The 13,466-nt window shown below is 40.1% G+C and overlaps 1 protein-coding gene across 5 annotated transcripts in view; it reads left to right on the forward strand.

The window, feature by feature from the left end:
* Nucleotides 1-5,330: 5,330 nt before the first annotated feature.
* The window catches only part of slmapa (sarcolemma associated protein a), a 41,593-nt gene continuing 33,457 nt past the window's right edge, over nucleotides 5,331-13,466 (forward strand). For all 5 annotated transcript variants that reach the window (XM_080423744.1, XM_080423742.1, XM_080423743.1 and 2 more), the window contains exons 1-2: nucleotides 5,331-5,465; nucleotides 5,718-7,138. In XM_080423744.1, coding sequence (XP_080279870.1) covers nucleotides 6,941-7,138 — 198 coding nt within the window. In that variant the 5' untranslated portion in view covers nucleotides 5,331-5,465; nucleotides 5,718-6,940. The remainder of the gene's footprint in view (nucleotides 5,466-5,717; nucleotides 7,139-13,466) is intronic.

Below are 13,466 nucleotides of genomic sequence, written 5' to 3' on the forward strand. Positions count from 1 at the left end.
TCTTGTGAGACAAACAAGCAACCAGGTCTTTGAAAACAAGCCCAAAAGAAGCGAGCCGTACGTTGGCTAGTTGAAAATAGCAGATGTACAAGCTCACAACAGTTGTGAGCTTGTACATCAAGTGACAAATGTGGAATATTTTTAAAACATTTTAACAACACAAATCTTGTATGTAAATATTTTCAGATGGTGGTCGTCCACAGACAAATACATATTAATTTTGGGGGATCCTTGGCTGGAAAATGTTTGAGAACCACTGGTTTAAACAACATTGGGAAACAAGCCCAAATCATCAACTTACACTTCACAAGCCACAAAAAAACGCAACCCGCAACTACCAATATTATTTACAAGCTATTTTACATCAAAAGAAGCCCAAAGACGCTTATAATAAGCGGACATGGCAACACTGGCCCAGAACGTACTTACGCAGTGATGGTACGTGGTCTCGGCGTGATGGCGTAATGACGCAGAAACGGCAGGATTCTTCTCGTTGCGTATGTACGTGCGTGTGCGTGGTGTGCGCGCGCGCGTGTGTGTGTGTGTGTGTGTACGTATGAAAAGAAAAAAAAAAGTGGGTCCATAGAAAAATATTGCCTTATATCTATACCAAATCCTCACATTGATTGATTGATTGATTGATTGATTTAATACTTTATTAGTAACAGTTTGTAAAAAAAAAAGCACAGAAAGTACAGTTTTATACAAAAGGATGCTAAAAGGATTAAAACCCAAGAAAGCACTATGGCTTGTTTCCATTGGGGTCCTGTGTATTCAATTCATCGAAACATTTAATGACAAACAATAATATACAATTCTATACAAGAACACCCTATAAACGAGTAGTAATCAAGAAGAAAAATATGTACGGGGGTAGGCTTGGACTTTTGACAGGGGCCTGGTCTGGTCCAGGCCTGGATAAGTATGGATATAAGAAAAGAAAGCGGGTCTATAGAAAAATAATGTATGTTTCCAGACTATTGCCTTATAACTATACCAAATCCGTACATCCACCACCAAATTAGTTTCAAAGAAATTGTGGCAATATCATTGAATTGCATATATAGCATCACAAATGACATTGTGACCAAAGCTTGTGTGAAGTTATGCAGTGATGTAGTTATCAGAAAACTAAACTATCTTTTCTGCGTAAGGAAACCATACTTTTATGACTGCAATCATTGTCATTTTGAATACACAGGACCTCAAAGGAAATAAGCCATAGGGCCATATTTTCGCCTGTGCCTTACCCATGCCTTGCATTATCCCTAAACCTCTTTGCCATTATACTATTTCTAAAAACATTTTCAAATAGTTCAACTAGCCGATCTACATGGACACGTTGTGAGCTTGTAGATTGGCTATTTGAACTATTTTAAAATATTTTAAAAAATAGTAAAAAATGAAGTTTAGGGATAATGGGTAAGGCACCAGCGAAAATAGGGCCCATAGGCTTTTTTGGGTAATCCTTTTAGCATCCTTTTGTATAAATCTGTACCACTGTGCTTTTTTTGCAAACTGTTAATAAAGTATTCAATCAATCAATCAATTTCCAAGGACACAGTGAATAAACAAGGCTGCACAGCACAGACATCATAAATTATTCAACTATTATTGACTCATCTCCGGTTCTTATTTATAAAAGAGACTAAAATAACCACAATAAATTATTTAATCAATAATAGTATAGTTATAGGACCGCAGTGGTTAGTTTACATCCATTGTGACTTTATTTATGACTATGACTAAATATTTTGTATGTTTTACTTCATACACAGACAATGAAGCCAGTGGACTTTAGTTCTCCTTTCTAGTTCACTGACTGGTGAATTGTACATGAACATGGCATCACTTGTGTTACTGTAGTGGTTGAAGGTATAGTTTATTTAAATTTACAAAACTTATTAACATTGCAAGATGTTTTGCATTGCTTGGGTTTGGTGTTGACCACTTTCAACCTGGTGTGCATGACATATCTGAAAATGTTCAAAGATTTTCACTGTTAAAAGAAATGGCTGATCTACAAGCTCACAACACATGGCATTGTCACACATTGTGAGCCTCTAGATTGCCTATTTTCATGTTATTTCATGTCATGTTATTGCCCAAAATTGTAGTTTGTAGCTCCAGTAGTTAAACTACGAAACAATTACTAAAAAAGTAGTTGAACTACTTGACGCGCCACACACATATGAATGTAGTTGAACTAACAGCATGCTACGGCAAAATGTAGTTCAACTACATACTACATTAGTAGTGTGAGAATTAAAATGTACGTATATGAGAGAGGAGAATGTATATGTGAGAGTGGAAATATATATTATGTATGTGAAAGGAGAATGTATGTGTGAGAGTGAAAACATATACTTTATGTAAAAAGCAGAACATATGCATGTAAGTAGAGAATGTGTGTGTGAGAATGAAAATGTTTGAATGTGAAAGGAGAATGTGCATGTGAGAGTGCCAGACTGAACTGTCTTGTACGGTCCCTAGACATATTTCCTTCTGGCACTCACATACTGTACATACATTCTCCTTTCACAAACATATTTATTCTCACACACATATATTCTCCTTTCACATATATATTTATAGTATAACACACACACACACACACACACACACACACACACACACACACACACACACACACACACACACACACACACACACACACACACACCATCGGGCCTATCCAGTGAGCCAGTTCAACTTGGGAGACCCCCGTCAGCCTGAACACAACAATGAATGCACCACATGGAAGTTTTGGAACAACTACCACCAGAGACAGACTCTCCTTGTTACTCCTACTCACCTGGGCATAGAAGCCACCAAAAAAAAGCAGATCTATAAACTCACCATGTTTGGCCCTTAACTAATGATTAACTTAACCTTGATTAAGTCATAGTGACTTCATCATTAATTAACAGCAATTAATGTATGAGTTAATCATTAAGCCTTAATTACGTGTATTCATTTGCCCATTATGATAAAGGGTTACCCCCCACCACTCACTGGGCATTGATTTATTTGTACAAGGCAAACTTTATAAAAGCTGTCAGGAGAAAAGGCCAGTGCACATTTCACAGTGAAACACCTGAAATAATCTTCGTGTGCAATAATTAACTGAATAGCGGAGATCGTATTCTGGATTACACTATTATTTATTATTAATAATTATCATTATTTGAAAAATTCCGGTTGGCTGCTATTATTATGGCATGTGGTGAGGGTGAAGAGGCAGCTGAACGCAGAGGCAGTGCTATAGTGTTACGCCGAAATTGGCAACCTATTGAATTCCATGACCCAAGAGGTCACTGTTTTAATGTTGCACTATATGTGAGATAATGCCAGCTTATCTGAGAACACTTGCCTGGTGTTTGAAATTGAGGTTACAGTCAGGTCACTGTGGGGGAGGGGGTTACTTGCGGTAAAATGAATAGTCTCCAGGTTAGGTCAGGTTTTTCTATTCTATTTTTCAGAGCATTCATCTACAGCAGTCTTTAATGTTTTTCAGGCCAAGGTCCCCTTAGCTGAGAGAGAGATGAAGCAGGGACCCCCACTACATATTGTATAACATTGTGTTGCAGATTAAACTTTTTCATAGATTTCATAGATAGCTTCATAGACTTCTTTGACAGCACTAGTATCAACAGTGTTGTGTAAATTAATCCCCCAATACTTAGTAAACTAGACCTTTGGTTCTGTACTTGGTTTGCTCCTTTTCCCCTCTACACCAAAAAAGCTGATCTACAAGCTCATGCTTGCAGATCACCTATTTTCCCCTGTAGTAACTCTGAGGACCCCCTAGGGATCCCGGACCCCCTGTTGAAGACCCCTGATCTACAGCATTAACTTTTCATGCCACCACCAGCAACAGCTGTGGCAGGAGGCATCGGATTGTCCATCCGTCCGCCGTCCGTCCATCTGTACTTATGTACTACTTCCCAGTGGTGTAAAGTAACTAAGTACATGTACCCAGGTACTGTACTTAAGTACAATTTTGAGGTATTTTTTTACTGGAGTATTTCCAAATTTCAGTACTATTACTTCTACTCCATTACATCTCAGAGACAAATATTGTACTTTTTACTCAACCAGAATTAGGCTATTTGAAAAGTTTAGTTAGGCTACTAGTTACTTTGAAGATTCTGATTATTATTACAAAACATACATTAACCACTTCAACCGACAACCGTATACTTTGGCTATTTGAAAATATTTTCTAAACTTTTTTTTCTAAATTTTTTAAAATGGGACATACTGCATATTGAGCACTTTTACTTTTCTTTTGGTATACTTTAAGTACATTTTGATGCCAATTGCCAATACTTTTGTACTCTTACTCAACTAAATTCTTTACACCGGACTTTTACTTGTAACAGTAAGTATTTCTACATTGTGGTATTGATATTTTTTACTTAAGTGAAAAATGTCAGTACTTCTTCCACTTCACTGGTACTTCCAAACACCTTTAAGGAACTTTAGGGCATTTGGCACAACGTCTACTTGGACTCAAGGATGTAGGTGATAAGAAGTAGGTGATGGTGAAAGGTTAAAGGTCACTGTGACATCCCATTGTTGTGAACAAGATATCTGGGGAAACGCCTTGAGGGAATATATGAGGACTTTTGGCACAAATGTCCACTTGGACTCAAGGGTGAAAGGTGGTGAAAGGTCAAAGGTCAAGGTGAACTGATTAGAAGTAGCTGGTAAAAGGTTACGGTCAGTGTGACGTCACAAAACAGTAAAGTCCTTATTCATTCACTGATTACCATATGAGTCTAGAGTCTCTAGACCAGTGGTTCTCAAACTTTTACATGTGGAGGGCAGCGATCCAGGAGCCCGGAATTGGTGTTGGCTAGTCCACAATCTCTGCAGTCCGCAGACTCCGCACACACCCTCACATCGCATCACATTGCACTACATTTTTCCTTGCCAGCTGACAACTGCTAATGTGTAGCAAATGTAGGAATGATTTTCTGACGTTAAATATATAGATTTTGATAGATATTACATTTTTTGTATAGGAGCCTTATCCTAAGCCTTTATTAATTTCAATTTACATGTTCTATTTCATAACTTATTTCGTTTATAATGTTGCTTTTCTTTTCTTTATTCCCTTCTCTGAATGCTCAAATCCCTGTTCACACTTTCCCTTCATTATATGCTATTGTACACTCATTGTTTCGTTCGCATTGTGCTTAAGTTTACTTTGACATTTTGAACGTGATTGGAATTTGAATTGGCCGAAATTGCAAAACAGCGCGGCTCAAGTCGCGAGTTACAGAATTCGATAGGTCAACAGTGGGCGTGTAACAGCTGGCCGTCTGTGTGTGTTCCAGTATGGCGGACCAGACTTGCGGAGGAGGATAACTTCTTCCAAATTCCTTCCAGCAACAGCAGCAGCAGCACCACCACAGTGGAAAGGCGACAACTTGAGTACAACTCCAAAACTAACCCGGGTATAACACGTATTTTTACAACCGAGACTTAGAAAAAACACCACCAACAACGCGACGTCAAATGAGGCTTTTAATCGTGACATAATTTGTTGGACCAGGCAGGCAGGCGGCTGCGTGTTGAAGCCGCAAGCCGAGAAACTCAACTCATTTTCCGCGACTGTTTCTGTCAGTTAGCCGCCGGTCCTTTTTTTTAGCTCACACAGCTACATACTAACTTAATGTTGTCTCTTTTTCTCATTTTTTCCCGCGTAGGGTTTCAGGAGAGATGGATTACATTTAACCTGCATTGTTTTTGAACCGAATGGACGAGAATGGTCAAGAAAGAAGATAATCTGTGAGGGTCTATCTGCAGGTTGACAAGTTTTGTCAGCACTCATTAGCCTAGCATTAGCCTAGCCGACGTCACAGTTAGCCAGCTAGCTTTGCTAGAAGAAGGTCCGTTAATCCCCACACATTCAGCCCAGGCCAGGTTGGGTGTTTCATAGCGAGCCTCCTGGTAGATGTTTAACCGTGAAGAGCTGACACCGACAGTCTTCAGCGGCTCAGGCTTCTCGGTGGGTGATTTAGTGGGTTTAACGAGCCTAGCTTGCTAGCTAACGTTATCCAGGTTGTTGTAGGTGTGTTTTGTGAAGGGAGTGGTGGATAGCAGGCTGAGGTTTGCCTTTTTATCAAAGCCAACAAGGTCACTGACACTGTATTATGTTGTGAGATGACAAGTAGATTAACAGGGGACAGATTAGCCAGCGGCGAGTGGGTTATAAATATTGAGGCTGTGTGGCTACTATTAGCTCACTGAAAGACCAGGACAATCCAGTTATAGTTTGACAGACTGCTCCTGCTGCCTCCTTTGGTGACCTGGGTTGATAATCCCTAAAAAATATATTGTTCTACATAATCTTATCAATGTGATTGAGGCAGATCTATTCGTCCTAGTTGGCTATCCTCATGGGCTAAGAGGGCTGTATTGCACTGACGGACCCGAATGACTTGACTTGAGTTGACTTGGAGTTCCCAACATTGGACTGGTTTTGATGGACGTGGGAGGCTGTCAGCGCCCTTCTCCTCAGTCATGGCTGTCTTGACACATGGCACCTTGATCTGTACATAGCCAGGCTGTCATATAACATGTCGTTATGTAGCTCGGATAGGCAGCCAGTCAGCAGAATGTCTTTATGTGTTCGTTATACCTGTTAGATTGTGTTTTGATAGGTATTGTTGAGTCCAAGTTGATAAGCACTGCAAATTAATGCAGGCTCTGCACAGTTGGAAAACTAAGATGTACAGTAGCTAGTGCCTAGATAAATGCACTTGGAATAAAATATTCCAGATCTAGCCGACACATACAGGTCGGTTACTGTGGAGTTTTGTAGATTTTTTTTTTGGTTGGATTATTATAACCCAAACCCGCCACTCTGGATCCTGAAAGCCTGCCTTTCGTCTCTGGTTGGAGCAGCGCGACTCTGAAGCCATCATCCATGCCTTCTGCCCTGGCCGTTTTCGCGTGTCGGCCCAACTCACACCCATTCCAGGAAAGACATGTCTACCTGGATGAACCGGTCAAGATCGGCCGCTCTGTGGCCCGGTGCCGACCGGCACAGAACAACGCCACCTTCGACTGCAAGGTCTTGTCACGGAACCACGCCCTCGTCTGGTTCGACCACAAGACTGGCAAGGTGAGAAATGTAGAATATATATATATATATATATATATATACACACTGGGAGTTTTTGGGATGTTTTGTTTTTGTCAGTGTTGCAGGGGTTGTAAGTGATGCAGTGTGACTGACCTGAGAGTGAGACTCAAACCTCTTTTAACAAGTTTCACTTGGAAATACCTTCCTAAATGGGAGATGAGTGTCAGGATGCACAGACAGATAGGACACGAACACACAGGCAAAGTTGGGACATAAATAGAAGGGACTCTAACAAATAGACAGACTGGCAGACATTCACTGTTGAGCCGTGTGTGTGTGTGTGTGTGTGTGTGTGTGTGTGTGTGAGATACTGTAGGTGTAGTACATCTTCTCTTTAACCCCTTCTCTAACATCTAAAGCAGCTCCTACAGAGATGTTCATTAATATCATTATCACACCCCTGTCCATTCCCAAAGACACATGTACCTGCATGTACAGACAGATGGTTGAAATCTCAGTGACCTGTTTCTCTGAGTGCATCTTGGTGTGTGTGAGTGGCGTGCATGTGTGGAACAGGTCAAACAGGAGGGACCAGAGGGATTGCCTTCTTCTTACGCATGCATGCACGCATGCACTCACTCACTCTCTCTCTCTCTCTTTTCTCTCTGAAATACCTTCTGTATGCGTGTCATGCAAGTACAGTATTTTTGGTTTAATGTGTGTTTGGTTTTGTATCTGCATTGGGTAATTGGTGTGTGTGTGTGTGTGTGTGTGTGTGTGTGTGTGTGTGTGTGTGTGTGTGTGTGTGTGTGTGTGGTGGGGGGGGGGTCTGAGGGTCTGTGGGGGGGTGTGAGGTTTCTTGGTCATGTAATAAAGTATCACCCTCTCCTGTCCAATACAGGTGAACAAACACACCCACTCACTCTCTCTCAAAACACATAATTTCCTTCTACTGGCGGAAGACTATGGTTGTACTTGACAGCTCCCAGTAACCAACAATAGAAGACTTGTGGTGGTACTGGGTATAGCTTCCAGTAACCACCAGTAGAAGACTGTTTTGTACTGGCTTGGACAGTTCCCATTGACCAACAGTAGAAGACTGTGTTTATACTTGATCGCTCCCATTAACCAACAATAGAAGACTGTTTGTACTGGAGTGCTCTCATTGACCGACAGTAGAAGACTGTGGTTGTACTGGACAGCTCCCATTGACCAACAGTAGAAGACTGTGGTTGTACTGGACAGCACCTTGTGACCAACACTAGAAGATAGATCATTTAAGTAGCTGAATCACAGGTGGTGGTTAATCTATCTCGGGGGCTTCTGAACTGTGTGTGTGTGTGTGTGTGTGTGTGTGTGTGTGGTCTTGCCCAGCTGTATCTCTCTCATCTCATTCCTCTCTCCAGGTCGTCCTGAACAGTAGCAAGGCAATCAACCAGTCTGTCTGTCTGTCAGACAGTAAGTTAATCAGTCAACCAGTTAGCATTTTGCAGGTTTAAACATTGTGAAGGAAGTAGTTGTAACAGAATGTCTCAAACCAGTGTTAGGTAAGACACACTTGTGTAACACGCACGCACGCACGCACACACGCGCACGCACACACTGTGCATATCTCTGTGTGTGTGTGTTTTGCTGAGGTATATGCTACTGTAGCTGCAGGTCTAAGCCTGTATGCTTCCCTGTGCATGCAATGCATGTGTGTGTGTATTATGCTGTATGGTGACTGCAGTCTGATCTAGGTCTCTGTCCTTGTCTTTGTTTGCATGTGTATGTGACTTTTGTGAATGTGTCTACACACACTGTTTTAAGTGTTGTTGTCTATGAATGTCGTCACCGTCCTGTAGCCCAAATCATCATCACAACAACAGCCTTATCTGATTGTGGGAGATATAATCACAATCAGATATATTGATTTGACTGACTGACTGACACCTGAATGTTTATTCAATTGACTGACACCTGAATGTTTATTCAATTACATTAATTTGTGAACTACGTAACTACAGTAACAAGTCTGTGTGTGTGTGTGTGTGTGTGTGTGTGTGTGTGTGTGTGTGTGTGTGTGTGTGTGTGTGTGTGTGTGAATGAATGTATGTATGTATAAAAACACACATATAGTCTGTATATACAGTAAGGCTGCACAATTAATTGAAAATAATGGAAAATCATGATTTTATGTTTCACAATGAATTGTACAGTTAGCCTTAAACACCTTATTTGGCAGCAGATGCACCGATCCCCAACCATCAGGCTAACGGAGGCACAATAAAATCAAAGGGACCATTACATACCATTAAAACAAACGTATGACACTGTTAAGCACAATAAGCAACAGACATTAAGAACATTTAAGAAACATCTTGCCACCCAAAATCATCACCACCAAATAATTGTGATTGAAAATAATCAAGATGAGCATTTTAGACATCATTTTGTAAGTGTAACCCTAATATACAGTGTAGATATATGCAAGTGTGTGTGTGTTACTAAGTATACCCAGGCAGGAACACCTGTACTGCATACACACATGTGCCTGTACCTAGTGAGTCCGGCTGCAGGTGTAGCAGAGCGAGAACACCAGTGTTGTGAGCATAATGTGTTCTAGTTATGTCTAGGACTGTGTCGATAATTCCACAGTGCAGCCTATGTGATTTAGTGTGCTAGTGATTTGGGGTGTGTGTTATTCAAAGTGCAAGCGATTTAGTCTGTGAATGGGATTTAGTTTGCTTTTGATGGGGGTGTAATTTAGTGTGTGTGTGCGCGTGTGCTGTGGTTCGTGGAATGTGTTGGTGACGCAGACAGTGTTTGATTAAGGTGTGTCTTAGTTCAGGGTCCATATTTATCAAGCATCAGAATCACTCCTAGGAATGGGCTAGATGACGTCCTTTTGTTGGCCTGGCCAACCCGGAAGTTCCCACTTCACCTTTACGATTGACTTTTTCACCTTTTTTTTAAAATTTTATATATTAAGCAAATACGCTCTGTAGCAAACAAAGGTTTATGATGTTCACACCTTTTGCTCAACAAGATGTTCTTATTTTCTGCATAAATTGAATACCCTATGGTAAACAAAACAAAAGCTTAAACCGGTTCGTGGACTGACTAAACCAGTAAATGTCATCATGAGACATGCTGGCAAGTTAAAAATAGTCTGCCAAAGCAACCGTTGCTGACAACGTCATGTTTACTTAGATGCCGATAAATCAATAAATGTATTGCATTAGTAATAAGCAATATGACTAACTGACTATATGACTGTGATTAACATTGTTTGTTTACAAATGGAACCTTGCACCGGGCTTTGTTGGTAATAATCAACGTAATGTAGGGCTGCTGCACTGTGGGTCATGGTGCTATAGGTGATTCAAGGTTGTGTGTGTAGTTTGTAGTACAACATATGTAGTACCTCAGCAGGTTGTGGATGCTATAGTTCTACACATCAAACAAGAAAAGGTTAAACTATGCTAAAAGAACTATCAGAGAAGGGAATTACTCTGAGCTGACCCAACAGAAAAATAAAAAATAAACATGTTTGTACCTGACAATCATCAGCACAACCCTAATTGGAACCCATTGCAAATTCACATATGTGGTTTTGTTTCTTTATTTGTTTTCCATTTTTCTCATTTGGATATTATGCCTCACAAACGGATAGATATTCCTTATGTTGTTTATGACGTCATTGAAAATTATAGTAAAATTAACACCAATAATACGTACTAAATATGTACTAAAAAGCTATTCATAATTTTTGGCCTGTAAAACCTGCCTGGCTGGTATATTTTGATTTTTTTATCTACTTGCCACTTCAGCTGGTAAGCCAAAAAGTTGTTTGTTCGTTGCCAGCAAATAGATTAAAAAACAACCTACTGGTATTTCCACAGTTGATGAACAATTCTCATAATCATATTTGATACATTTGCATAGAAGGCTACAAGTCAACATTGGCCTCTCACTTATGATATTAAACCTTCGAATAATAATAATAAAAAAGCTTCAGAATCAGTTTTATTTGTCACATCAGTTTTTCAGGTGTAAAGCAGTGGGTAAAAGCAGTTTTTTATTTTCGTTCGCGCTCCATCGTTTTGTAGTATTCCATGAGAAGAGAGGACAGAGGTAGAGTGAGAGAAAAGAGAAATAGATAGAAAACGGGTTAAATGGAACCAATACATTATAGACCATGGGTAATGTAGTTTGCATCCCACAACTTGTGTGTTGCTGTTGTAGTATCTCTTTCAATTCACATATGGACGGGGAAATTAATGAATCATCGGAGGCATTGAAAGGCCAATAAAATTGTGATTCATGACTTGAAATTAGAAATTGTTGGCAGTGACGGCCCCAATTATCACTGTTGCCCTTTCCCTATTGCAAGATGCATAGCAAGTTAGTAGAAGTAGAACTTTGGTTTATGCGGAAAGGGCAAGGGTTTGTTTTGTGGATAGACAATTTATTAAATATCTCTCCAAAATGATATATTTAATAAGCTCATTATTTCCATGCAACATTTCCTCCATCATCCACATCTAAGCCTTTTTCAGCTGCAATGATAAATGACCTGTTCTGGCTGCTGGGGGCACTGTTGAGGGAATTATCAATGGCAATACGTTTTTGGAAGCTTTACCCACACTGTGGGAATAGCTTTACCCAAACACGCCGAAGCTTTCCCCACAATGTGCCTGACAGTGAGTAAAGCTTCACTGTGCCTTCATTGAACATTTTGTGTGAGGGTGATTACCGCTGCTTCCGGTTTGCTGTTGTCTTAGTTTCATCATTAAACATAAACAAACTGCTGCCCTCTGTGTCAAACCATTATTCCTACCCTGTTTTATCATCGTATGTGTTTTTTTATTTTATGATCACATTTACTTTTCAATACTTTTTCATTATAAATGTCACCTTTGTATTTGTCCCACCAATAAAGTATGCTGAATTGAATTGGAGAGAGAGGAAGAGAAAGAAAGAAAGAAAGAAAGACAGACCGTTGCAAGGTTATTAGACAGTTTGTAAGGTTTATACTGGCTGAGGAAATGAAGAAAGAATCTCTGTCATTTACACACACACTCACACACAAAATACCATGTGCACACACACACCAAAAAGGGGGGACTGACATTTCCTCTACACATGCAGATTCCTCAGTATCTGTGAGTGCGTAATATACTGTATGTGCTTGTATTTATGATGTAACTATATTGGCAATATCACGATGCAGAAAATGTTGTGATATTATCGTGGGCCTGCGATGGTATCCACGGTGCAGATTTATTTAAATTTTGATATGTTTTTTTTTTTACCAGCAGTGGCGAGAACTATGAGCGTCTTCGCGCCGCTCATGTGCGTAGGGTGTTTGTGTAGATTCGCTGATCTTTAGAACATCTCTCTTGTTAGAAAGCTTAGCAGATGTTGTGGGGATCTGTGAGACTGCGTGGATGATCGCTATGAACACAGACTGACGTACGGTTGTTGTTCGTCGTTCACTCTGTCCCGTAGTCTCCAGACGGACTGTATTACATTGCTGTGACTTAAACACACACAATCACTGCTATTATTCTCCCCTTTGTAGCGATTCTCTCGTTCGATCGCTGTTTACTTTTACTTTCCTGTAGCTAAACGACTAACTCATAGAGATATATATATATATATATATATATACATATATATATATATATAATATATTTTCCAGCCCTTACCTGCCGTCCCCTCCGGCTTTGAATAGTATAAAATTCCATCACAGCCATACTATGAGTATGACACATACAATAGTACGTACTATATTAAGCCTGATTTTGTACGTGGTACAATTCAGACTGTGACGTATACCCATTCACTGTTCCAGTTCATTTTCCCATACTTCGTTCTGATTGGCTCAGAAGCACATTTGAACTGGAAAAACGTGGTGAAATCAACTGCAACGGGAAACCGGTATGCCACCTTCTGAAAACCTTGGACGACAGTTGGCCCAGAGCCTAAATCACCTCAACATCACCCTGTAGTTAGAAATGTATGGATTTTTATAATAGTCCCACTTATAACCATCACTGAAGCCCACTGCCAAAAGAACAAATTATTTTAGGGCCAATACATTTAGTAAGTCACTGGGGCCAGACAATGACATCCATTAGAAAATGCTGTTCATTGTCAACCCCTAGTCTATGTTTAAGTTGGTGGACTTGATTGACACTGACAGCCACATGTTACTGTTACCCCAATGCATCACAGGAGATTTGAAATGTTAACCCAGTCAATCCGGGAACGCATCTGTCATTTTAGATTTCTTTGGCTATTCAAAAATAGAAGATATACAAGCTCATAGCGCGGCACAGATCTGCTATTTTTGGAAAATCTTGAAAAGTTGTGCAAATCT

Source organism: Gymnoscopelus braueri, assembly GCF_963280865.1.
Source record: "Gymnoscopelus braueri genome assembly, chromosome: 3".
Lineage (NCBI taxonomy): Eukaryota > Metazoa > Chordata > Actinopteri > Myctophiformes > Myctophidae > Gymnoscopelus > Gymnoscopelus braueri.